The sequence below is a fragment of the Acipenser ruthenus genome, chromosome 2 (genome assembly GCF_902713425.1).
Source record: "Acipenser ruthenus chromosome 2, fAciRut3.2 maternal haplotype, whole genome shotgun sequence".
NCBI classification, from domain to species: domain Eukaryota; kingdom Metazoa; phylum Chordata; class Actinopteri; order Acipenseriformes; family Acipenseridae; genus Acipenser; species Acipenser ruthenus.
Genome location: NC_081190.1, coordinates 103,221,457 through 103,248,943, shown reverse-complemented (window position 1 = coordinate 103,248,943; position 27,487 = coordinate 103,221,457). Strand labels below are relative to the sequence as shown.

At 45.5% G+C, this 27,487-nt stretch overlaps 1 protein-coding gene across 1 annotated transcript in view; it reads right to left on the bottom strand.

Annotated features, from left to right (window-relative positions):
- LOC117408760 (hepatocyte growth factor activator-like) overlaps window positions 1-26,637 on the bottom strand; it is a 41,766-nt gene extending 15,129 nt beyond the window's left edge. Inside the window, exons 1-9 of the mRNA XM_034014040.3 lie at window positions 26,347-26,637; window positions 25,944-26,007; window positions 25,466-25,562; window positions 16,982-17,055; window positions 15,434-15,547; window positions 14,466-14,597; window positions 10,961-11,068; window positions 10,156-10,330; window positions 933-1,033 (exon numbers count right to left, since the gene is read on the bottom strand). Of these exons, the coding sequence (XP_033869931.2) occupies window positions 933-1,033; window positions 10,156-10,330; window positions 10,961-11,068; window positions 14,466-14,597; window positions 15,434-15,547; window positions 16,982-17,055; window positions 25,466-25,562; window positions 25,944-26,007; window positions 26,347-26,403 (922 nt within the window). The 5' untranslated portion in view covers window positions 26,404-26,637. The remainder of the gene's footprint in view (window positions 1-932; window positions 1,034-10,155; window positions 10,331-10,960; window positions 11,069-14,465; window positions 14,598-15,433; window positions 15,548-16,981; window positions 17,056-25,465; window positions 25,563-25,943; window positions 26,008-26,346) is intronic.
- Window positions 26,638-27,487: the final 850 nt, after the last annotated feature.

Sequence of the window (27,487 nt, the reverse complement as noted above, 5' to 3'; positions counted from 1 at the left end):
CTTGTCAATCATTAAGAGAGAGTGTGTTCCTGTAACCGCTGCTGTTCTTCCCTTGCGCATTGTATTAAAGCTTCTTGAAACTGCTATTCGAGTGGAGTCATCAGTCATTTCATATATGAACAGGATTTTATCGACTACAAATGTAACATTGTTTTAGTGAATATTGACTGTGCAATTGTTTGCATTGACATTCTGCATTGCTCCTTTTTATTCTTCTGAACGTACTCTTAGATTGAATGCATGTTTAATAAATTCCCTTGTTTTTAAAATAGATTCCTGGTAAATAACTGAAATCCATGTGCAGCATGTGGCCAGGTGTTGTTTATATTGCCTTTAAAAAGGGCTGATAAGCCAGTTTCTTTGTTCTACAAACTGTCTAGGAAGGAGAAGGTGGTGGTAGGATCCTCACAACTACGTGTGTCAACCAGGGTGAGAAAAATATAAAAAGAAAAATGTATTGTTATCTAGGATCACTGTGTGTATATCAGGATCGCTAGTACTGGAAGGAATAGGGGAAAATCTTACAGGAATTTAGTACCACCCAAGTCTAAAGAGGAAATGTCAGGGAGTTCCTGGAGCAGGATCTCTTTTCTAGGGGAGTAGTATTTTGTAGTTTTTGTAGTTGTTTTGAATGTTTTGTATTGTTCCATATGTCTTCCTGCACTAGGATTACCAGTGCTTGTAATAAAACCCTTGTAATAAAACCAGGACGTCTGAGCGGTGTTTCAGCGTCAACCTCTGTGTCTCTCCTATCTATCAGCAGATACCCACACTCTTAATAGAACACCTCTGTTACATTCATTACTGAAAAATGATGTTTGAAATGTGTAAATCTATTTCTTGATATACAGTGGACACAACAGTGCATTCCATGAAATGCTGGCCACCAGGGATACAGGGATATGCATCTGATCTTGTTTTACAATACTCACGTTCACCACTTTTCACACACGGTAGAATGTCGCAGTACTCCCAGGAAATCTCTGTTTCCTTCAGTACGTAACACCAGGGCATCTCATCTTCATCTGGGTTCCTGAAGAAGTAGCAAAAATCATATCCTATCCAACTCGATTTATTGGCAGTTTCAATTGTTCTAAGAAAAGCATCTATGTTCTGAAATCCATAAGGGAACACCTGGGTCAATCAAGAGTCAATTAGACATTTTGGCTAATTCATAATAATCTCAGTGAATAGCCCATATTAGGGATGTGCATTTTGGTATAAATTTTTATGAACGTTTATGCAGTGTCAGTGTTTAAACCATATCTACATACACACTTTTTATATTACATTCTGATGTATACTGACAGCCCTGGTTAGTATTTTCTAAGCAAAAAAGCTCTAAATATGCAAATAACATTTTAACATCGCAAAGACTTAACTACAAAGTAAAATAATTAAATTTAAAAAAAACACTTACTCACCAAAGTATATATTGAAATGTTTATGATTTCCATTACACGAGAGTAGATGTTAAAACCTCATGTTGATTTGAACTCGGCTCTCGCCAAGATAAGCACCAACTAAGACCAAGCTTTACAGTAAACTAATGTGATCCATATGTGTCTCCATCCATTTACGTTTCCTTCCATATGATGATGTAGATATCCTTCTGTCTGGTGTTAATGGCTGAAGTGTAATCAGCTTATTTTGCCTCCCTGGCGCATCAGCACACACAACGGCTGCGATGCTGGTTCCGGGGATCAACCACAGTGCGGCCTCCCCAGCGCATCAGCATGACAACCATCTGGATTGAGCTAAGTAGGGTACATCTCTGGGGTCATCAAATGGGCACCTTCCATCCTCAGTGTTTCGTCGACTAGCCCACTACACCTCAAGAGGGCTCGACGGTGATTCTGGCGTCCCAGCATCACCCCCCTCTGTCCCCCACTCAACTCAGCCCAGCTTACTTACCTGTACATCAGCGTTTCTTTCTTTCTATTGTGCTTGAGATCCCCAGCCAGAATCTTTCCGTCTTAACCACAGCCAGTTGCTGCTCCTCTCTGCTGCTTCAGATAAGTTCTTCACTATGCGTCGCAACTCTTGACCACTGAATCCAATGTCTTTGAGAAACCGGGTTGTAGAGTGTGCCACAAATCCTCGACAACCCACTTCCACTGGGTAAACCCGGACTCTCCATCCTCGCTGTTCCGCTTCAGTGGCTAGTTGAGCATACCGCAGTTTCTTCCTCTCATACGCCTCATCTACAGCATCCTCCCATGGCACTGTTAACTCTATGAGGTGAACAAGGCGTGCCGATCCAGACCACAAGACAATATCTGGTCAAAGGTTAGTGGTGGCAATCTCAGTGGGAAAATAAGCCATTGCCCAACATCTGCCAGCATTTTCCAGTCTCTAGCAGCTTCCAGTTGTCCTGGGCGAGGATTGGTTTTAACACCTTTTCTTGGTGGTTGCTCTCCTGGGCGGAGGAATGTTGTCTTTTGTGTGTAATGTTTTGATGGAACAGGTGGCAACTTATTGGTCATGTTACGCTTGTCTTCCAGCTTACTTACCTGTGCATCAGCGTTTCTTTCTTTCTATTGTGCTTGAGATCCCCAGCCAGAATCTTTCCGTCTTAACCACAGCCAGTTGCTACTCCTCTCTGCTGCTTCAGATAAGTTCTTCACTGTGCGATGCAACTCTTGGCCACTGAATCCAATGTCTTTGAGAAACCGGGTTGTAGAGTGTGCCACAAATCCTCGACAACCCACTTCCACTGGGTAAACCCGGACTCTCCATCCTCGCTGTTCCGCTTCAGTGGTTAGTTGAGCATACCGCAGTTTCTTCCTCTCATACGCCTCATCTACAGCATCCTCCCATGGCACTGTTAACTCTATCAGGTGAACAAGGCGTGCTGATCCAGACCACAAGACAATATCTGGTCGAAGGTTAGTGGTTGCAATCTCAGGTGGAAAAATAAGCCGTTGACCAACATCTGCCAGCATTTTCCAGTCTCTAGCAGCTTCCAGTTGTCCTGGGCGAGGATTTGGTTTTATCACCTTTTCTTGGTGGTTGCTCTCCTGGGCGGAGGAATGTTGTCTTTTGTGTGTAATGTTTTGATGGAACAGGTGGCAACTTATTGGTCATGTTACGCTTGTCTTCCAATGCTAAGGCCAAACATCGCAGCACCTGGTCATGGCGCCAAGTAAACCGTCCTTGGCTAAGAGCCACCTTACATCCTGTCAAAATGTGCCTTAATGTTGCAGGTGATGAACACAAAGGACATGAGGGATCCTCTCCTACCCAGAGGTTTAGGTTCTGTGGTGATGGAAGAACATCATATGTTGACCTGATGAGAAAACTGATCCTACTCTGTTCCATTGACCATAGGTCTTGCCAGCCAATCTTGCGTTGTTCCACACTCTCCCATCTCATCCATTCTCCCTGCTTGGCCTGGGAAATGACCTTTATACAACTCATCCTCTCCTCCTGCTTTTGCACCTTGTTGACTACCAGCTTCCTCCTTTGAGCTGGGGCTGCCCTGTGCCATGTAGGAGGAGCTGAACTGAGACCAAGACCCCCTCTTCCATGCTGAACTTGCCCCATGATATCACCAATTCGAAGGGCAGCCTTTGCATCTTCCACAGCTTTCTTTGCCACCCACTTTCTTCCAGTTTTCAACACAGGTGCTGCCTCCCTTACGCATTTGTCGTGTGACTCTACTAATGTCATTTCCAGTCTGACCTTGGCGCACTTAAACTCCTCGGTTAGAGCGGAGACTGGTAGCTGCAGTATTCCTTTACCATAAAGTCCCACTCTGCTGAGGCAGCGTGGAACTCCCAACCATTTCCTGATGTATGAACTGATTAAAGCTTCCAGCTTCTCTACTGTTGTCAAAGAAACCTCGTACACAGTCAGTGGCCACAGCAACCTCGGCAGTAGACCAAACTGAAAGCACCAGAGTTTTAGTTTGCCTGGTAGAGCGGAGCTGTCTATGCTCTTCAACCCTTCCACTGCTTGTTGTCTAACTTCTCCCACACGAACTGTGTCCTTTAGATCCCCGTCATACCATCTCCCAAGACTCTTCACTGGCTTCTCAGACACTGTTGGTATTGCCTCACCATTAATGAAGAATGTTTTATCTACTAGTTTGCCTTTATTTATAGAGATGCTCCTTGATATAGTGGGCTTGAATTGCATTCGTGCCCATTCAATGTTATTGGTTAATTTGCCCAATAACCGATTAGTGCAGGCTACTGTTGTAGTCATGGTTGTCATGTCATCCATGTATGCTCGAATTGGTGGTAGTCGCATTCCAGAAGCCAAGCGCTCTCCTCCTACTACCCATTTTGATGCCCTAATGATTACTTCCATTGCCATGGTAAAAGCCAGTGGAGAAATGGTGCATCCTGCCATTATTCCAACCTCTAGGCATTGCCATGTAGTGCTGAATTCTGAAGTTGAAAAACTAAATTGCAAATCTCCAAAGTAGGCTTTCACTAAATTTGTTATTGTCATCGGTACACTGAAAAAATCAAATGCTGCCCAAAGAAGTTCATGTGGCACTGAACCATATTTAATTTTATATTGAAATGTCCTCTTCAAACAATGATTGAAATTAAAGGTGTAAGTGGAGATAGAACTCTATACATATTCAATGTGTTGTGTTTGTTAGAAACAGTGTTTTGTTATTGTTGTTTGGCAGCGTGGATGGGGTTAAATCCCTATCCCTCTAAAGCAGTGCAAAATATTGCCATCTCCAAATTTATTAAGTGATTACTAATTTGGAGATGGCCACGTGTATAAAACCACATCAGCTGCTCATGAGGTAAGAGAGGTTTAAGAGGAGAGAGAGCGAGATCTATCACAAAGGTAAACAATTGCTATGCATACCGGATCAAAACCAGCACGGAACTTGTTTTGTTTGGCCAACATGCCTTTTGTTTTGTGTTAAGTGTTTTGTTTGTTTGATTTATTTAATAAACACGTGCCCAGCACTTCACCCATAGTATCGTTATTGTCTATACTTCCTGGTCTGTGAGGTCACCACCCAGCCATTCGTGACATCAACTATTACTAAATAACGTAACGTATTCAAATTCACATGTTCACACAAGCATTACATTAAATTGTTAAGAAGAGATACCTGGCCTACCTGTTTGAAGTGTGGCTCGGAGGTCCTTTACTTTAGTGCAGTAGTTCCAACATACAAACAAAAATTGTACTAAACTTAAACGGCCGTTCGATCCAAAATCATGCAGAACAATTTCAAGTGAAAAAAGCCATCTGCCTATGGGAAGATTGGGGAATGGGGTTGTGATAGAGAGAGAAAGGATCGATGCTGTAAATCTCCCTCCCGATTAGAAAGGGCGCTGTGTAAGGGGGAAGGTAAGCTGCCTCCTAGATCTATCGCCTCGGTGGTAGGTGGAAACCGGAAGGTGACCATATTAGGAGGGGCGCGTAGCTGCAAGTACTCAGGACGATTCCATTGCAGTCAGCTGCGGGGCAGCCCTCTATTGGAGAAACCTTGGCGACGCGTGGACTGCAGGGAGGAGTTTGCTGGGTACAAAGAGGAAGCAGCTACGTCAAAACCTCCCCTTTGCGCTGAGAAAGTAAAAACGACCAGCCGAAGCTAGTGTTTTGTATATCTGTGTGTTACGTGTCTGTTTGTGTTTTCATAGAGGAGCAGGAGGACGGGAGGCTGTAGCCAGAGAGCCAGCATTCACCCCAGAGCACGCCCCTCACCACCAAGGTACCCCCTTTAATAGAGCTCGTCTAATTAAAGTCTGCCCACATCCTGAGTCCACTAATGCGTGGGTGCTCACCTCACCAACCCGTACATTAACAACACAAGGCCCCGCCCAATCATTACCCCTGGACTTACCTGGTGCTGTCAGGACGTAATGGGAGGTCACCCCACACTCCTTGGCCGCTGGACAGTTCCGCGCCAGGTGACCGACCTCCTGGCACCGGTAACATGTGGGGCAAAAGGGTGCCTACGGAGCCTGCGTGTCCCATTGCCAGTTTGGCAGCGGGGAGGGGTACTCTGCTCTTACCGGTGGGTCTCTTCAGTGATATCCAGTCACTGAAGAATGGCCTGCCTCACATGATCATAATCGAGGGCTTCTTCATTTGTTAAGGCTTGGTAGGCTGCCTGGGCCTCCCCGATCAAATTGGGGCCCAACTGGGTAGCCCACCAATCCCGAGGCCATTGTGCTGCCGTAGCCTGCCTTTCAAAAGCTACTAAGTAGGCCTTGGGATCATCCTCCAGCGACATGTTCACCACCTTTATCCTGGGAACAGGTGCCGTTGGTTCGGTCGCCGGTCCCCCCCCTCGATTGGCCTCCAGGAAGATGGAATGCATCCGCTCCATCATGGTTGCCATTCCCTCTTGATGTCTTCTCTCCTGCGCTTCCAGTATTGCTCCCAATGCGGCGGCGTCCATCCCTGATCCCTCTTCTGATCACCAACTGTGGTAATGATGACTGGTGCAGTGCAAAAGATTATACTGTCCAGGCTGCCGTTTCCCAAAAATAACGATATTTATTTACAATTCAACAGAAAGTTCCAAAAAGTAACCCAAACAAGAAATAATAATAAGCCCTGCTACCAATCGATGGTATTGGGGCCAAATAACAAAAAGGTTAAAAGTCCAAAAGTAAACAAAAAGACACGCCGTTAGTCACAATCCTCCGTGCACGAAAACTGTGCTCTTTTCCTCTGGGGATCGTGGTGCGTGCGCTATGCGGTGTTGTGCTGTGTGGTGAGGGGCGTGCTCTGGGGTGAATGCTGGCTCTCTGGCTACAGCCTCCCGTCCTCCTGCTCCTCTATGAAAACACAAACAGACACGTAACACACAGATATACAAAACACTAGCTCCGGTTGGTCGTTTAGCACAGGAGAACCTAAAACTAGCTCAGCATCGCCAGGAGCAACAGTACAATAAACAAGCACGTATTCAGACTTTTCGGCCAGGTGATAAAGTACTGTTGCTACTTCCCACATCGGAATCTAAGTTGTATGCTAAGTGGCAGGAGCCATATGAGGTGGTTCGGGAAATTGGTAGAGTAAATTATGAAATTAGACAACCCGATCGCCGAAATAAAACCGAAATTTATCATATCAATTTGCTAAAACCCTGGAATGAAAGGGAGGCCTTATTTGTAGCTGGTGACAGTTTGGAAGAGGATTTTGGTCCCACTGTCAATCCACCAGCTACAACTCATATTCCAATGGGGGAACAGTTACTTCTGGATCAGAAACGAGAGCTCTACCAGTTAGTGGAAAGGTTTAGTGATGTTTTCTCTGACTTGCCCGGCAGGACTAATGTTATTTCTCATGCTATTATTACTCCGCCAGGGGTCAGGGTCCGGGAGAGACCGTACCGGATCCCAGAGAGTCGCAGGGTTCCTGTTCGCAAGGAGGTGGAGGATATGCTCGAGCTTGGAGTCATTGAACCTTCCTGGAGTGAGTGGTGCAGTCCTATCGTGATGGTGGACAAGAAGGACGGCTCCACTCGGTTCTGCGTGGACTTTCGAAAGGTTAATGCCATCTCCAAGTTTGATGCATATCCAATGCCCCAGGTGGATGAGCTCCTCGACCGACTGGGTAAGGCGCGGTTGATTTCGACCTTGGACCTGACGAAGGGATCCTGGCAGATTCCACTGACTCAGAGCTCGAAAGAGAAAACTGGCTTGATGGCTTGTTCCATTTCCGGATCATGCGCTTCGGGTTGCATGGCGCTCCCGCCACCTTTCAGAGACTGATGGACCAGGTCTTAGCTCCTCATCACCAGTATGCCGCCGCGTACATTGATGATGTGGTGATTTTTAGTGCCATCTGGAAGGAGCATATTGTTAGAGTTTCAGCCGTCCTCCAGGCTCTGAGGGAGGCGGGGCTGACAGCCAAGCTGGGCAAGTGTGCATTTGGCAAACAGGAGACCTAATATCTTGGCTACATTATGGGTAATGGCCGGGTGAGACCGATCGCTTCCATAGTCCAGGCGCCGGTGGAGACGGCGATCCCGAGAACCAAGTCACAGGTGAGATCACTACTGGGGTTAGCCGGCTATTACCTCCAATTTATCCCCGAGTATGCCACCATAGTTAACCCCCTGATAGATCTCACCCGAAAGGCTGCTCCAAAAATAGTTAAATGGACAGGGCAGTGTCAGGAGGCATTTGATTTGATCAAGAAGCGACTCTGTCAAGCTCCCGCTCTGATTTCACCAGATTTCAGCAAAGAGTTCATCCTGCAGACCGATGCCTTCCACATTGGTCTGGGGGCGGTCCTGTCCCAACAAGTTGACGGGGTAGAACACCCTGTTATTTATTTGAGCAAAAAATGGCTCCTAGGGAGATTAACTACTCCGTCATTGAGAAGGAGTGTTTAGCCATCAAATGGGCTACTCACGCTCTTCGCTATTACTTGTTGGGGCGTTCTTTCTCTCTCATCACTGATCATACTCCTTTAAGGTGGTTACATACGATGAAGGACAATAACGCTCGGATAAATCGGTGGTATCTGGTGCTGCAACCCTTCCACTATACAGTGAAACATCGTGCGGGTAAGGAGCATCAAAATGCAGATTTTTTTTCAAGGGAGGGGGGACCATTGGGGAATGTAGAGTTGGCTGAGTGTTCCTTCGACATCACTCTGAGGGGTGAGATATGTGATAGAGAGAGAAAGGATCGATGCTGTAAATCTCCCTCCCGATTAGAAAGGGTGCTGTGTAAGGGGGAAGGTATGCTGCCTCCTAGATCTACCACCTCGGTGGTAGGTGGAAACCGGAAGGTGACCATATTAGGAGGAGCACGTAGCTGCAAGTACTCAGGACGATTCCATTGCAGTCAGCTGCGGGACAGCCCTCTATTGGAGAAACCTTGGCGAAGCGTGGACTGCAGGGAGGAGTTTGCTGGGTACAAAGGGGAAGCAGCTACGTCAAAACCTCCCCTTTGCGCTGAGAAAGTAAAAACGACCAGCCGGAGCTAGTGTTTGTATATTTGTGTGTTACGTGTCTGTTTGTGTTTTCATAGAGGAGCAGGAGGACGAGAGGCTGTAGCCAGAGAGCCAGCATTCACCCCAGAGCACGCCCCTCACCACACAGCACAACACCGCACAGCGCACGCACCACGATACCCGGAGGAAAAGAGCACAGTTTTCGTGCACGGAGGATTGTGGCTAACGGCGTGTCTTTTTGTTTACTTTTGGACTTTGAACCTTTTTGTTATTTGGCCCCAATACCATCGATTGGTAGCAGGGCTTATTATTATTTCTTGTTTGGATTACTTTTTGGAACTTTCTGTTGAATTGTAAATAAATATCATTATTATTGGGAAACAGCAGCCTGGACAGTATACTCTTTTGCACTGCACCAGTCATCATTACCACAGGGGTCCACAAGTCTGTGGTAATTGTACCCTTTTGAAAGTTTTGTATGAACAGCTGCATCACTCAGCCTCACTGTTATTGTTGTACGCGTCAGCACAGTATGGCTCAACACATTTCATCACATCTCGAAACCCATCACCTCCTACAAAGCTAAGTTAGCTAAGCTAGAAATTAAATGGCTGCTTGTCTTAAAAGCAAACTGCTACACCATAAAATCCATTAAAAAAATATGATTGTTTTGTGCTGAATGTAATCTAGGTGAATTGTACAGTCCAAAGAATTATATTTTGTGAGATTTATATACTATTTTGAGAAATCATTATTACGATTAATACGACAGGTTTCATTGTCTTTTGAGATATGTAGTGACTTTAGAGCTCTATAAACATAAAACTACTCAAACATCCTTAAATATTTTAAGACAGACGTGTAGTTATTATTATTATAGCATGAACACAGAGTGTGCCACTGAAACGCCAGATCGACTGAGGATAACACCCGCTCCAGTGTCAATCTTTTTGTTCTGTTGCACCAATTAGAGGCAATTGTCAAACCCCTTCCTTTTTATAATATCCACCCTTATTTTCCGTGGATGACCCAAATCTGGAAATCCTGAAATATTTTTAAAAATAAAATGCTCCAAAACTTGCATGATGACTTGTATATGACAGATTACTAAAATGAATACATTTTAAAAAAAATATGAGTTTGGTGAAATTTGTCACGTGACTGGTTATACCTCTAGCATATTATTAAACGTTTGACCACTTCTTTAGAGGTTATACATTTAAAAGTCCCATCCCTAGCCTATATGGATGCTCAAACCTGCAGAATGCATGTCCTCCCAAACCCAGCGCATGGGCTTGTCCCACACTCTCCACATGAAGCTCTTCACCCAGGATGTCTGAGTTCCAGGGTAAGCAGGTACTGCCCGAGATAGTGGTCCCGGCAATGCCTCTATAATCTGTGCCACTGTTCTGATAGCAGTCTGCCTCTGGGGCTAAGCGAGAACAGGGAGATTACAAAATGTGAAACAAAATGTAAGCTTTCCAGGTGAACTCAAGATTATAGATTACTGTAAAGTCTAACTAGACTTGCACATGCTTTTTACTTGGGTGTGGTTAACAAACATTGTAAGGCTTAAACCAGCTTTACCACACCTGTATCATGCTCAGCTAAGCTTTTGTTTCATTTTCAAAGCTATATTTTGTGGACTAGAATATTGTTCCACTCATGGGGAAAGAAATGTCATATGATTGTATAAAGAGACCAGGGATTCCAACAATGAGGTAGTCTCTCAAGTCTTTCTGCTCTTTCTAAGATTATGGCAGAAAAGGTTCTGTTATGCATCACCTTCCCAAGCATCTGCCCAGTCCATTGCTACAGGACTGTAACATAAAATAAATCCACCAAGTCGGCCCTTTTTTAAAGTAGACACAGAGCAAAAGTAATAAGACACAATGGACCATATTTTAAACGCATTTACTTCAGTCTGCAATTACGTCCATGTTAATGTACTCAAAATGAGACACAGACAGCTTGCAAGAGCCTTAGAGGGCTTGAATTAGACTGGAATAAATGCTTTGAAAATATGTTCTGTGGCATTTTCATTTGACATACAAGTACTTACTAAGGTTGCAGTGTTGCCCAGTGAACCCTGGTCTGCAGAAACAGACCAACTCGCCAGTGGAAATCAATCTGCATGTTCCTTCATTTTGGCAAGGGTTGGTGGTACATTCTAGGCAATTAGAAACAACACATTTTAAAAAACGCATCGATTTCCAGACAGGACAGCTTCATATGAGGATAAGGGATCACTTTGTGTTATGTTAAATCCCATTTGAATTATGGACCATCCTGAAGACTGAAGTGTGACTTTACATGTAAAATGTTTAATATGGCCTCAATCCACTTGGTAATGGGAGTCGTGACGTTTTCTAGGAATCTATAAAATGGATTTCTCCTGGGCATTCCAGGATATAATGCTTTATAATTTTTTTTTTTTATTTTAAAACATTTTTGGCAGAGCATTAAATCTGGCACTTATCACGCAAAGCTGTTGTAACACTGTGTCAATGTGCCCCGCCCCTGTATGCATGTATGTGTTATATGTTATATGTTGTGTGTGGTTTGTTAAATGTTGGTGTATTGTAGTTGGTACACGGGATATAAATGGGTGTGTGCAGCACGAGTATTTAAATTGTATAATTATATTTAGGCACGGGATTGCACTATCACTTCACATGTATTTAAAGTATAGTATGTGAGCACGGGGTTGCACAGAATTAATTCACGTGCTGGGATTCAAGTGAATAATTAATTAGTAATTGAATCCCAGCACAACAGTATATATAGATGCACATTTCTTTCACTCAGGGTTGGGTGTTCGTGAGTGGAGAACGGGAGAGAGAGAGAGAGAGAGAGAGAGAGAGAGAGAGAGAGAGAGAGAGAGAGAGAAGGAGAAAGAAAGAAAGAAAGAAAGAAAGAAAGAAAGAAACGTTTGTTTTGCTTCACTCACCGTTTGTCTGTCTGTTTACTGTTTTAGTCCGTTTTTGTTCGTCTATTTATTTTGGTGTAAAGTGCCGTGTCCTGTTTTGTGTTCTGTTTAAACCTTTACTTTGTTAATAAACGCTGAGTGCTACCATTTGCACTCAGCTTCTCATCAGCACCGTCTGTCTGTCTCTGTATTCCTTTCTGGTCTGACACCACCCACTCCAGCCGTCTTTGTGACACGTGGTGTCCTGCGTGGGATAACAGCGACTCCAAGCGTCAGACCAGGACGGGGGTTTTTGGAGGAAAAAAAAAAAAAAAAAAATGGCAGAAGACGCCATCAAGCTACGGGACTGGATCCTGGACAATGCTGGGCTGGAGGACCAGTCTATGCCCATAGCCATCCAGCGGGAGGAGCCCGAACGTCCTACGCCTGAGTGGGAGGAGCCCGAACGTCCTACGCCTGAGTGGGAGGAGCCCAAACGTCCTACGCCTGAGTGGGGTGAGCCCGAACGTCCACAGCCCAAGAGGGGGGAGTCGGTGCATCCGCAGCCCAAAAGGGAGGAGTCGTTGCGTCCACAGCCCAAAGAGAGCGAAGTCAGGGCTTCCACAGCCCTAGGACCCAAGCTGCCAGCAGAGGGAGAATGTCTGCTGGTTCCACCTCCACCAGCAGAGGAAGAATGCCTGCTGTCCCCATGTCCACCAGCAGAGGGAGAATGCCTGCTGTCCCCATCTCCACCAGCAGAGGGAAAATGCCTGCTGTCCCCATCTCCACCAGCAGAGGAAGAATGCCTGTTGGTTTCCCCTTCAGAGGCAGAGCCGCACCAGTCCCCTGCAAGAGAGGCAGAGCCGCACCAGTCCCCTGCAAGAGAGGCAGAGCAGCACCAGTCCCCTGCAAAAGGGGGAGACTACACGCTGCTCCCACCTCCGTCGCCAGGAGACTACACTCTGCTCCCACATTCGTCGCCAGGAGACTACACGCTGCTCCCACCTTCACCAGCAGGAGCAGAGCAGCCGGAGCTGCCTCTACCTCCGCCACCATCAGGGGGAGAGGAGCAGGAGCTGCCTCCCCCTTCACCAGAAGGACCAGGACTAGATGCTGGCGGTCCTCAGCAGCCCTTGCATAGGCTGCTGAGGGAAGCACGGGGAAGAACCGCCCGGCCGCAGAGGCCGAGAAGAGGGCCAACACCCGCACCCCAGCTTGTCCTGACTCCCTGCCTCGCTTCACCCAAGGATGCCTGCCTCGCTTCGCCCAAGGATGCCTGCCATGCTTCGCCCAAGGATGCTTGCCACGCTTCGCCCAAGGATGCCTGTCTGGCATCGCCTGGGGCTGCCTGTCGCGCCGCATCGCCTGGGGATGCCTGTCGCTCCGCATCGCCTGGGGCTGCCTGTCGCTCCGCATCGCCTGGGGCTGCCTGTCGCTCCGCATCGCCTGGGGTTGCCAGCCGCTTCGCATCGCCTGGGGTTGCCAGCCGCTCCGCATCGCAGCAGGAAGTACTGTGGCTGGAGCCCCACCAAGGGGAGCTGCCGGCCACGAAGAAGGTGGGGGAGGTCAGGAGACCTGCTCCCACTGCAGCAGTTTTGCTGCCGGAGATCGTGGGGGAGGTCCGGAGACCTGCTCCCACTGCAGCAGTTTCGCTGCCGGAGATCGTGGGGGAGGTCCGGAGACCTGCTCCCACTGCAGCTTCTTCGCTGCTGGGAATACTGTGGTCGGAGCCCCACCAAGGGGAGCTACCGGCTACGAAGAAAGGGGGAGAGGTCAGGAGTCCAGCATCCCCTGCAGCAATTTTGCTGCAGGAGTGGACCAGCATGCTGTCAGCCGTGCCACTACTGGCAGTGGTGCTGACAGCATGGCCAGCCATGGGCCCACTGAAGCCTCCCTTCCCAGCCCGAGACTTTGTCCTGGACTGCTGGGTTTTTATGGGGAGAGATGGCCGTTGAGGCCATGTGTGCTGCGCACAAGGGGGGGTATATGTGGCAATGTGCCCCGCCCCTGTGTGCATGTGTGTGTTATATGTTGTATGTTGCGTGTGGTGTGTTAAATGTTGGTGTATTGTAGTTGGTACACGGGATATAAATGGGTGTGTGCAGCACGAGTATTTAAATTGTATAATTATATTTAGGCACGGGATTTACGTGCATTTAAAGTATAGTATGTGAGCACAGAATTAATTCACGTGCTGGGATTCAAGTGAATAATTAATTAGTAATTGAATCCCAGCACAACAGTATATATAGATGCACATTTCTTTCACTCAGGGTTGGGTGTTCATGAGTGGAGAACGGGAGAGAGAGAGAGAGAGGAGAAAGAAAGTAAGAAAGAAAGAAAGAAAGAAAGAAAGAAACATTTGTTTTGCTTCACTCACCGTTTGTCTGTCTGTTTACTGTTTTAGTCCGTTTTTGTTCGTCTATTTATTTTGGCGTAAAGTGCCGTGTCCTGTTTTGTGTTCTGTTTAAACCTTTACTTTGTTAATAAACACTGAGTGCTACCATTTGCACTCAGCTTCTCATCACCACCGTCTGTCTGTGTATTCCTTTCTGGTCTGATGCCACCCACTCCAGCCGTCTTTGTGACAAACACACAGAGAAAGAAACGTTTAATTCTCAACAATGAAACGCAACTTATTTTCCTTTTTTAAACGTACCTGTATATCGTACAGGCTGGCACACGATCAGGCTGTCGGTGCAGGTGCACTGCTCCACTTTGCCGGTGTGTATTCTCCCCCACGTTTCTCCAATGTTGTAGTACTTGAGGTGTGTCTGGTCATAGCACTTCACTACAATAGAAGGCATCAGATGAGCAAACCTTTAATGATTTTAAGATCAGGAAAATTCCTTTTTTATTAAAATTCAATCAGAGCAGGGAACACTTTAGTGCATTAGCAAGCGTGTGAGGGGCGCATTACCTCCAAACACAATTTTAAATCTTTGTCCCAGCACTATTTTTATTAACTCCCACATCTTACCTTACTTTACAGTATGTGCTTGTGGTTACAACAGTGTACGGGTAACAATGCGGAGGCTGGGTGCAAACCGGCTACCCTGTACACTGTAAGCGAGTGCCTTAACCACTATGCAAAAAGCCTATTTCATATGCACAGATGCAGGGTCCTCATAATCGTAAATATTTGTAAAATGTGTATAAATCAACAGTTTGTCAGACTATACCCAAATGTATTCGAAAAGTTCTACAGGGGGCAAGTCTATGATAAAAGTTTGGTGAAGATGAAAAATCAAGGCCGTTATAATGTTCACCATGTGGAATATGACAAACAGACACAATACCTGCAGAAGGGTCCACATCGCAAATGAGGACCCTAAATTCTACAAAATGAAATATCTAATCATTCAATAAGAACATACTATAAAACTAAATGACACCTTTTTACTGGAGAACTGCTGTTTCCCAAAGACATGGTGAAAAAAAACAAACATAAGTATTTTTTAATTGAAGATTTTTTTTTTTAAAATCTATTCCCTAAATCTAATGAGCACAAATGTATGGTAATAACACAGCTCAGTGTAAAAAGGCAGGCTTGTAATTTAAGTGTGTTGTTATGTGAATTGAAGAAAACAATTAAAAAAAAAGAATGAACTAAAGATCCCAGCCTACCCTGGTTACAGGTCTTTCCAGTAAATTCTTCTTTGCAGATGCATTTGAAGGCATGTAAATGTGGGATGTTGGTACAGAAGCCACCATTTTGACATGGGTTCTCCTCACAGAAATCTAAGGTATAAAAATATATGAATTTTGCTTTCATGTCTAATGTCCAACCGGGATGAAACATTATGGAATAAAGACTTTTTATTAACATATTTTATTATTTAAAAACTAAATTTAAAACAATCAGAGATTTGTTGGAATAACAAAGACAGAGTAGTGCTTGCCCTTATTTCAGAGAGAAGTTTGTTTCTACTTGATGAGACAAGACTTCCAAAGGCCTTTAGACAGGTGGAATATAAAAGTTCTGACGAACTGTGGAACACAATGAGTGACAGACCGATTAGGCTGATAAACTGGCAATTGATTTGGAACACATTTAAAATTGTAATCATATAGTACATCCATTCTCAAGAAATGATTAAACTAGACTCCACCAGGCACTAGAATAAGTAAATTCAATGCTTGTTAAACACTTTCAAGTTGTTTCTTTCAGGGGCTCCCGAGTGGCGCATCCAGTAAAGGCGCTCCGTGCGGAGTGCAGGATGTGTCCTATAGCCTGGAGATCACAGGTTCGAATCCAGGCTATGTCACAGCCGACCGTGACCGGGAGTTCCTAGGGGGCGGCGCACAATTGGCTGAGCGCTGCCCTGGTAGGGAGGGCTTAGGTCAGCAGGGGAATCTACGGCTCACCGCGCATCAGCGACCCCTGTGGCCGATAGGGCGCCTGTGGCTCTGCAGCGGAGCCACCAGATCTGTGTTGTCCTCCGGCACTATAGGTCTGGTGGCATTGCTGTGGATCTGCAGTGCGAAAAATGACGGCTTGGCAGGAGCACGTTTCGGAGGACACGTATTCCAGCCTCCGTTTCCCCGAGTCGGCGGGGGGGTTGCGAGCGGTGAACCGGGGATACAGATAATAATTGGGCATGCTAAATTGGGGTGAAAACCGGGGTAAAATAATTGGCTACTACTAAATTAAAAAAAAAAAAAAAGTTGTTTCTTTCAACACTTCGACAGTCTAATTGATCATATTATTCTTTATGCTCTGCTGCAACCAAAATTAATTTTTAAAAACACATGTTGCATCTTGAATAACAACTCCACGGTCATGAATGATGGTGTCTCCTACAGCAAATACCATTGGTCACTGTCATTTTTAATGCACATCAATCTTAATCAAACTCCAAAATCAATGCATCATTCTCACTATTATGGACTTGATGTAAAATAGGGAAATAGGATATGTATATGTTTGTTAAAACTGGATAAATAACTATGTGCATTAAAGTCAAGTAGACATTTGGGCCAATACAGAAGAAAACTAATGTGTTGTCAATGTGACTGACCAAGGAAGACAATGGCTGCAGTGACACATGAAATATAAAACCAACTCTCAATGCAGGTAGTAATGAAGCAGTATGGACAAACTTCTCTGTATAAGTTCCCTTTATAAGGACATGTGGTCATGTCCTAAATGTGTCCTAAAAAAAAAAAAATTACCATGTGTGTTTTCAGCTATAGAGCCACAATAACCCCACTGGCGATCTCTGTCAAAGTTATGTGTAGTAGCACACCTACAAAAAATAAACAAATAAATAAATAAAGCAAGACAGCTAAAACTTAGATTACTACATTATGATCAAACACACAGGGCCTGGAACTAACATCTTCCCCAGCTCACATTCATTGTGCATTGGCACAAAAATTCAGTAAATCAAACCCATTATCACTTATTTTCATACGTTTATCTATGCAAATTTGTAAGTAAGATTGATTATGTTTTTAAACTTTCTTATGTTCTTATGTTTACCTGCACAAAGAATTAATCATTTTATTGAATTCTTGAATTCTGCATGTATTGTACTATGATGTAGTTCACCCTTTTCCACTTCAGTAGGGTTAACTAGATTGACTTGGGCAAACCATACAGCAGATAAACCAACCAATGGGGTGAGCAAGCATTGCAAGCACTATTATGAGCCATGAGTTTAGTCCTCTTGTATGTATGTATGTATGTGTGTATGTATGTATGTGTTTATGTGTGTATGTGTGTATGTATGTATGTATGTATGTATGTATGTATGCAGTCAACCTTGGTTAACTCGACTGGTGGATAAATGGACACCTTCGATTAATTCGTCAGACAGTCTTGGTCCCAAATTTTCTCCATATAAAATATATGCATCCTTACACTTTACACATAATACCGGTACCAAAGGGATAAAAACTATTAAAAAGACTAGTGAATAACTCGACACTGTCGTTTCACTTGACTGAACTCTGACTTGAAACGGATAGTTCATTCATTCCTTTGCAACTAGGGCAGCACTGTGGAGTAGTGGTTAGGGCTCTGGACTCTTGACCGGAGGGTCGTGGGTTCTCGTTCAATTAGCTTTAAAGCTCAGGTTATTCAGGATAACAAGCTAGTCAGCAGAACTTTCCAAGTGCGTGTTTTTGCATGAGAAACAATCGACAATGTTTGATTTCTGTGTGAAATTGTAAGTTGTTTATATAGTTTTTGTTCAACAAGTTAATTCTGTATAATGTACATTTGTTAACTTTTGCTATTTAAGTCGTCAAAGTCCAAGCCAATACCTAAAAGTATAGTTAGTAGTTTGCACAGTTTGTGGTTGGATTGTTTTCATAAAAATAATGATGTAGTTATTTTATTAATTATTATTTCAATCAAACTATACGAATACTGAGTGTAGTGTCCAAATACAGTGCCTTGCGAAAGTATTCGGCCCCCTTGAACTTTGCGACCTTTTGCCACATTTCAGGCTTCAAACATAAAGATATGAAACTGTAATTTTTTGTGAAGAATCAACAACAAGTGGGACACAATCATGAAGTGGAACGAAATTTATTGGATATTTCAAACTTTTTTAACAAATAAAAAACTGAAAAATTGGGCGTGCAAAATTATTCAGCCCCCTTAAGTTAATACTTTGTAGCGCCACCTTTTGCTGCGATTACAGCTGTAAGTCGCTTGGGGTATGTCTCTATCAGTTTTGCACATCGAGAGACTGAAATTTTTGCCCATTCCTCCTTGCAAAACAGCTCGAGCTCAGTGAGGTTGGATGGAGAGCATTTGTGAACAGCAGTTTTCAGTTCTTTCCACAGATTCTCGAATGGATTCAGGTCTGGACTTTGACTTGGCCATTCTAACACCTGGATATGTTTATTTGTGAACCATTCCATTGTAGATTTTGCTTTATGTTTTGGATCATTGTCTTGTTGGAAGACAAATCTCCGTCCCAGTCTCAGGTCTTTTGCAGACTCCATCAGGTTTTCTTCTAGAATGGTCCTGTATTTGGCTCCATCCATCTTCCCATCAATTTTAACCATCTTCCCTGTCCCTGCTGAAGAAAAGCAGGCCCAAACCATGATGCTGCCACCACCATGTTTGACAGTGGGGATGGTGTGTTCAGGGTGATGAGCTGTGTTGCTTTTACGCCAAACATAACGTTTTGCATTGTTGCCAAAAAGTTCGATTTTGGTTTCATCTGACCAGAGCACCTTCTTCCACATGTTTGGTGTGTCTCCCAGGTGGCTTGTGGCAAACTGTAAACAACACTTTTTATGGATATCTTTAAGAAATGGCTTTCTTCTTGCCACTCTTCCATAAAGGCCAGATTTGTGCAGTATACGACTGATTGTTGCCCTATGGACAGAGTCTCCCACCTCAGCTGTAGATCTCTGCAGTTCATCCAGAGTGATCATGGGCCTCTTGGCTGCATCTCTGATCAGTCTTCTCCTTGTATGAGCTGAAAGTTTAGAGGGACGGCCAGGTCTTGGTAGATTTGCAGTGGTCTGATACTCCTTCCATTTCAATATTATCGCTTGCACAGTGCTCCTTGGGATGTTTAAAGCTTGGGAAATCTTTTTGTATCCAAATCCGGCTTTAAACTTCTCCACAACAGTATCTCGGACCTGCCTGGTGTGTTCCTTGTTCTTCATGATGCTCTCTGCGCTTTAAACGGACCTCTGAGACTATCACAGTGCAGGTGCATTTATACGGAGACTTGATTACACACAGGTGGATTCTATTTATCATCATTAGTCATTTAGGTCAACATTGGATCATTCAGAGATCCTCACTGAACTTCTGGAGAGAGTTTGCTGCACTGAAAGTAAAGGGGCTGAATAATTTTGCACGCCCAATTTTTCAGTTTTTTATTTGTTAAAAAAGTTTGAAATATCCAATAAATTTCGTTCCACTTCATGATTGTGTCCCACTTGTTGTTGATTCTTCACAAAAAATTACAGTTTCATATCTTTATGTTTGAAGCCTGAAATGTGGCAAAAGGTCGCAAAGTTCAAGGGGGCCGAATACTTTCGCAAGGCACTGTATGTACTGCTGCCCCTTTAAGTAATACAACGTAGCCAGTAATAGCACAAAGGAAGTAAGGTCAAGAACCGGAAGGATTAGACAGGCAATGTGTGGATAGACACGGCAAGAACAGCAGCAGCAGAGTGGTAGATTAGTGCAGCACAATAGTAATAAACATCATTAGTGTTAACTAATAAACCATGGAATAAAATTAATGTGAATTGACACTCACCTGTGCATCCGAATCTTCATTACATGTTTACTAAAGAGTAAGGACATTACACCAAGTTCGTACAGTACTGTAATTGATTCATTCATTGCGGTTGTTGGTCGTCTTCTCTTTCAGGGAACCAGGGTTACGGTAAGTAACCTAACGTTCCCTTTCAATTCAATGACGACCACCAATGACATTACTTATGGGATAATGTATACCAGAGCCGTCACGAGGGAGAAGGAACGGCAGCATATGAGGGACTCACAAGCACTGTCTAACCCAGAGGTTAGCGGTGTGAACTTACACCCTCAAGGACCCTTATGCCAAAAGAAGGCAGGGCAGAGTCTACCACATTAAGACGGTAGAACCTGGAGAATGTATGCGGCGTAACCCAGCTAGCTGCAGTACAAATATCAGACATCGAGGCACCTCTGAAGAGGGCCCAAGATGTAGCCAACCCTCTAGTGGAGTGTGCAGCTACCCTACCAGGTGGGGGCAAGCCAGCACCATTATACGCAGTCGAGACTGTATCCACAATCCAATGTGACAGACGCTGCTTAGAGAGGGGCTGTCCTAGGGTCCGTGTCCCATGACAGACGAAGCTGGTCAGATTGACTCAGAGCTCTTGTCCTATGCACGTAGCATCTCAATGCCCACACTGGGCAGAGGAAATTCAGTCTCTCATCCTCTGTTGAAGCAAACTGAGGTGTATGGAAGGACTCCAGTTCCACAGACTGATAAACCAGACTCTCCTGGGCCACTAGGAGAACTGATGCTTCCTCTAACCGGACCTTTTTGAGAAAGGCCGGGAGCAGCGGTATAGGCAGGAAAGCGTACAAAAACGCTTTGGGCCATTCGTGCGCTAGGGCGTCTACGCCGAGTGGACCGCCTAAGCGGTGGAGGGAGCACCATAGGGGGCAATGCGTCGTCTCTGCCGAGGTGAAGAGATCGACCTGCGCCTTCCCGAACCGTTCCCAAATGCGCTCCACCATCTGAGTATGGACTTGCCACTCTGATGGATGCAGACCGTTCCTGTAGCGGAGGTACACTGCCCAGTTCACCGCTCTGGGAATGTGCGTCGCCTATAGGGACAGCAAGTTCCTCTGAGCCCATGTCAATAGCCTGAAGGCCATGCGATGCAACCCCGGGGACCGTTGGCCACCCTGGTGGTTGACATACGCCACCACTGTTGTGTTGTTCGTCCGGATCAACACATGTGTACCCTGCAGCACTGGGAGGAAGTGGTGGAGAGCAAGGGAGACCAGTTGCAACTCCAGCATGTTTATATGCAGGGACGTCCAGTGGTCCAGGATCCGCGTATTCCTCTGCCTTCCCAAACCGCCTCCCAACCCAAGTTGGAGGCGTCTGTCATCACCACTTGGTGGTTTAACACTACTCCCATTTGCACACCATCGCACAAGTGAGAGGTTGTCCTCCACCAGCATAGGGCTGCTGAGCACGCATGAGACACTGTCAACCGACGGTGTCTGTCGCGTTTGGCATTGAGGTGGAACGCATTGAGCCATGGTTGTAGTGGGCGCATGCGAAGCAGACCCAGCTGAATGACCGATATGACTGCAGCCATCAGACCCAATAGTTTCTGGCACAATAGGAGGGTGACCTGTGATCCCTGTTGAAACAGGGGGAGGCAACCCTGGATAGCTGCAACTCTGTCGTCTGACAGGTATGCGCACATCGTATTGGAGTCCAGCCGGAGCTCCAAGTACGTCGTGCACTGCACCAATGTAAGCCGACTCTTTGCATCGTTGATGGTGAGGCCCAGCCTCGCCAGATGCTCTGTCACGACTGCTGTGTGGGCCACTGCTCCCTCTCGTGACTGGGAACAGATCAACCAGTCGTCAAGTTTATTATTCTGATCCCCTGCAGCCACAGGGGAGCCAAGATAGCGTCCATGCACTTTGGAAATGTACGAGGAGCTAGGGAGAGGCCAAATGGCAGCACAGTAAATGCTTCCTTGAAAGGAAAAGCAGAGATACTTCCGGTGCTCTGGACGAATGGGAACTTGAAAGTCCAAGGTGGTGAACCAGTCGCCCGGCCAGATGGACTGGAGAACATGATGGTGCATCAGCATTTGTAACCTCCTTTCTTTTAAGAACCCGTTGAGGAGCCTCAGGTCAAAGATGGGATGAAAGCCACCGTCCTTTTTGGGTACCAGAAAATACCTCGAGTAGTACCCCTCTCCATGGGAGGTGGGATCTACGAGACGAATGGCTCGCTTGCACAGCAAGGCAGTCACTTCCTTCTGAAGTACCAAGGCCTGGAGAGTGTCTGCCACAGTTCTCTATGAGCCACAGTGAAGCTAGCCAGGCTCCAGCCAAGAGCTTGCCCTTGGAGACCGGAGATCTGCAGCAGCGTACTGGACAGGAGACGTAACTCCATGGCCACCGGCTCAGGGAGCAGGGACTCGCACAGTGCACCATCCATATAAGCAGTAAGCACACTCGCTGTGTTAGACTGGCGAGTTGCCTGCGCACATGCTACATAGCCCGCTTGAGATGCGTTCCCGTCACCTTGCATTGAGGGTTCGGGCACGCCAGGTTTATCCAACCCACCCACTGGTGGGGCCTTAACCAGGGCCGTGATGGTGGAGTCTACTGGGGGGAAGCCTGCTAGGCCAAGCTTTTCCGCAGCTTCTAGAGAGGCAATCGGTGCGGCCTGCTTTAGCACGCTAATACCTGAGGCCGGTCGATCCCAGGAGGAGCGTACCTCCTCCATGAAATCTGGGAAAGGCAAGGATCCATCGCCTGCGTCCAGTAAAACGGACCAGCGTGGTTCTGCCGTCCAGGGTACCTACAGGAAGGCTGCAGTGTGTCCCATAAGTGCCGAAACCGAGATGAACAACGTGGGGGCACTGGCTTCCGAGGCTACCTCGAAGCCAGGTTTGTCCTCAGCAGGGGGCTCACCCACCTGCATGTCAGAGGAGAAGGAGGCCCCCTCCCCAGAGGCTGCTATGGAGAGCGTGTCCTCTTGCGCCAGTTGAGATGCCTCTTCCCATCCACCCCGAACTCCCCTGGGGAAGAAAGGGTATGGCAATTGGGGCTGCAACGGGGCCTGGACAGAGGCCAGGGTCGACGGTGCCTGTTTTGCCAAGAGCTCTAGGACCTGGGCCATCTGGGCCTTGAGGTCCATGATGTCCCTCGCCTGCTTGGAATGCTTCACCCTTCTCGCCTGCAGAGATGGGGAGCGACTGCGGGAGGCCTGCGCATCGGGGATGCCTAGCAGGGGGTCCTGGGACAGGTCATTGCGGAGGGGCTCTGGGGCTCCTAGAGCCGCCGACGGTACGGCCATAGAGGATGCGGAGCTCGCCCTCATGGCCCTCTCCAAACAAGCTTCTTTCACCTGGGGCTAAAAAGCCTCACAGATGCTACAGGCCACGTCCCTCTTGAGGGCCAAGGTGGCGTGTTGGATGCCCAAGCACCATGCACAGAGGGTATGTTTGTCCTCTGTGGGATATTGGCATTGCAGGCCATGCAGGGGTGGAACCCCGACTTGTCTGACATGGGCCTGGTGTTGTGCATGGGCTGTGCACTAAACACTGCTTGCACTGCGTTCAAGCACTGGCTAAGTGCGAATGCCGTGCGCTCACCCACTAGCGCTGTAGCAGACGGTACCTAACACCGTGCACCACGTACCATGCAGCACCATATGCCCGTGCACTAGTGTAGTAGTACTACCAAATACCATGTGCACCGCACGTGCTGAGCCCCGTGCGCACCAAGTACCGTACAGCAGCGTGAGCTGTTGCACTAGGTCTGTGCACCATGCGTCCCAAGCACCGTGCGCACCGTGCACTATGTGCACCGCATAGTGTGCAGCACCGTGCGTTCCTGCAGTAGCGTTGTAGCAGTGGGTACCAAGCACCATGTGCACCGTGCACCGTGCGTACCAAGCATCCCGTGCACCTTGTGCCATGCAGCGCTGTGACTGCACTGACGCTGTGGCGCTGGGTACTGTGTGCCGTATGCACTGAGCACTTGTGCACCGAGATACCTAAGTATCAAGGGCTATGCGTGCGCCGCGGTACCGAAGCACCGGGACGGGCCGCTACACAAATGTGTCTACCCTAACCGCGCGGTCACACACACCTGGTCAGCATGTAGCGTGTACCAGGGGGACACAAGGCCGAAGCCGTGGTGAGCGAGTTGAAGCAGACAGCAAAAACACGTTAGAAAGATAGTATAGGGGAGAGCGCACTGTTTGTTTACAAGGCCCGACTCACCGAGGTGGGCAGGCCTACGCAGCCGGCAGGGTCTACTTGACAGCGGGGATGCGGCAAGGCCTAGCCCCGTGGAGGAGAGCGCGCATGGAAGAGGCAAGGCCTAGCCCCGTGGAGGAACTGTGTACTCTCAGAAAGAATAGACAACCACTCGCAGATGACTGCACAGGCAGTCGCTCACACACGACAGACAGTTAACAAAGAGCGGCCTACCACGCAAGCGAGAAGGCTGCTGAAAGACAGAAAGGCAAAAAGGCTCTGTCTTTTGAAAGTCGTTGATTCCGGGAAAGCGGTGAGCCAGCTTTCAGCACGAATGCAAGGGAAATACAATCGACTTGATTCGACTCGAGAAGCTCTTTTTCTATCAACACACTTAGCTCAACACAGAGGTCTTACCGTACCATCTCAAGAAGGAAAAAGAGGAGTGGCTTCCTTTGGATGACAGTTTTATCCCCTCAGTTGGCGGGACCGAGTGCATCATCCCAGGAAGGAGCCTATCGGCAGCTCTGGTATAGAGAGCTCAGCAATACCTACACAATGGGCAGGCATATCCCATACGTAATGTCATTGGTGGTCATCTTTGAATTGAAAGAGAACTATATATATATATATATATATATATATATATATATATATATATATATATATAGCACTTTTGTGTAAATTATCTGTTCTTCAAAAGATGTATTTGCTATGAAATATTATTCTGTAATATTTAAAAGCTGTATCTCCCTATTGCAGGTCACGGTTGGCATGTTCTTCTGTGTCCAAGAACAGAATCCAGAACAATCCAAACACCTTGGAGAGTCATTGCATCAAATTAGTACCTCTGTGGCTTCCATTGGTAGCCATACACCAGGACTGGGCAACTCTGGTCTTTCCTGGCTAGGTGTTAAATGAAAGCAATTAAACCTCCTTACAGATCATAAATCAGTTAACTCTTCCATTACACCGCTACAGCCCATGTGTGCCCTACATTGTATTACCTGTGCTATGGCAGGCATCTCTAATTTGCTGTGTGTGCTCCTAAAATCTATACAATATCCTATTTGTACTAAAATGCTTTTTATTAATTGCATGCAAATCTCTTATTTTGTGAAAGTTATGACATTTCTGGACAAGTCAAACATTTGGCAAGCAGATAAAAAAAAATTTTATACTGTGTAGATTTTCTCTGTAGAAAACCAAAAAGTGATTTACCATAGTTTCTCAGAGAGGACATTTGAAATGCAGCTGTGATGAACACTCCCACCATATCGGAACGGGAACTTGCATTCTTTCCCATCTTCTGTCAGCACTAAATGTATAAGAGAAAAACAAAATAGAAATGACACCCTGGCCTAGTGGCTATCGTTTCCCAATGTGCTGTACTGTAATGATGGCATGAAAAATGATGCTGACTAATCCATTATATTCACCCTGGGGGCACTTGATGTTGCAACTCAAAAGACATTTCCTGGTAAAAACCACCAATTTCAGAAGAAAACTATAAAAACTGTTTTTGATGTATTTTAGTTATTCAACAATACACAGCTGTTGTAAAGTATATAAGCACCCGTTCAAATAGTGGGAAAAAAAGCTCCATAATAATGTTTTTTGACCATGTGTATATAAAACTACCGGCAAGGTAGTAATTAGGCTCCACAAGAGAACATGTTTGATGCAAACTGCCTCCTACCTGTGTGATGTTTTTGATGATTACCATGCAAACTTGTGACTTTGTGGCCTGGAGGAACCATGGCCTGAAAAGACAGACGTGTAAAGCTGTACCAATCGTAATCAAGAAGTTGAAGAAAAAACAAAACAAAAGAAAACATCCAGCACACTTTGAAACAGAACAAACACTTGGTAAATTAGTTTCAGTTAATTTCTGTGAAATGAGCTACTTGCTGCAGTACTGTGAGTGATTAATACTAATTGCACATTTTCAGTTGGAACAAAGGTACTCAAATTACTGAATGTTGTGTAATGCATCAAAATTAATTAAAAAAAAATGAAAAGAAATCCGCAAGGATGCTAAACAAAGCCAACAACATCCCTGAAATCTTTTAATCTTTTAATTAAAACTACAAAGAACTTACCGTTCTGGAAATGACAGTCGAGCAAGAGAAAAAAATTAACAGAATTGGAAAGTTCATTTCTTGTTTAAAGACTTTTGTCCGTTTTGCAAAAAAGGTTCGCTTCTTTTTATAATTCTTCCCAGAAATGGTTTCAGAAATTCAGGTTACTGTAAACAAGCACCTCTCTAATGATTTCCAGATGCTTTTACAAACTTTTCTCTGGCTGAAGTGAAGTGGGCTGAGAGATTTGATACACTGTTCAAACCTGCAATTTCAAAAGGTTGGTGTCACAGAAGTCAACTGGCATGTGGGACAACTGGCACTTTGTGACTGTCTGGATATTTTAGCTTTTTGAAGGGGGGATTGAGTTAATGATATACTAGTTTTACTACTGCAGTTAGAGGTATCATAAAACAGCAATTTTAAAGTTGTTGCTATTCCCTGTACACTGGTCATGTTTTGGTATGCATACCACATTCTGACGATGAACCACTTTCTAACACTACACCAGTAATAACTGTTAATTATCATTAGGGTTAGGGATAGTATTGAGGGGATACATTTAAATAATATTAAGGCTATGTTAACAGCGGTGTAAGGGTTCATACAATGTTTACAACTCTACCGTACATATAGGGACCAGTGTAAATAATGTGGTGCATATTAATGCAGGTTTCCTACAATAGTGGTGTAAATAGGCAAGTAAACTCCACTCAACAAGAACAAGAATTTGTATAAATTTTTCACTACCAATTTCTCCTAATACCTAATATATTGTCAGATATTTTGGATCTAAATCTGTGCAGAAACATAAGCCAAATGGCATTCAAATAAAAACAATTGCTCTGACCATTATTCAGACATGGACAGAGTAACTCGAAGTGACCAATGTATGCCAAAAGTGTAATTAAAAAGAAATAGTTCAGCACATCTAATATACATACAGTATATAAATACATAAACATTAGTTAATCCTCAGTTCAGTTTGAAAGGTGTCAGAAACCATGCTGCACACCTAGGCCGGGGGTGTCCAATCACAGCCCTGGAGGGCCATTCCACTACAGGTTTAACAGGTAAAGTTATATAGCATAATTAACTACTTCAATCAGGATGGAATTATAATCGGTTCAATTAAACCATTTAGAATAGGGTTGGAACAATG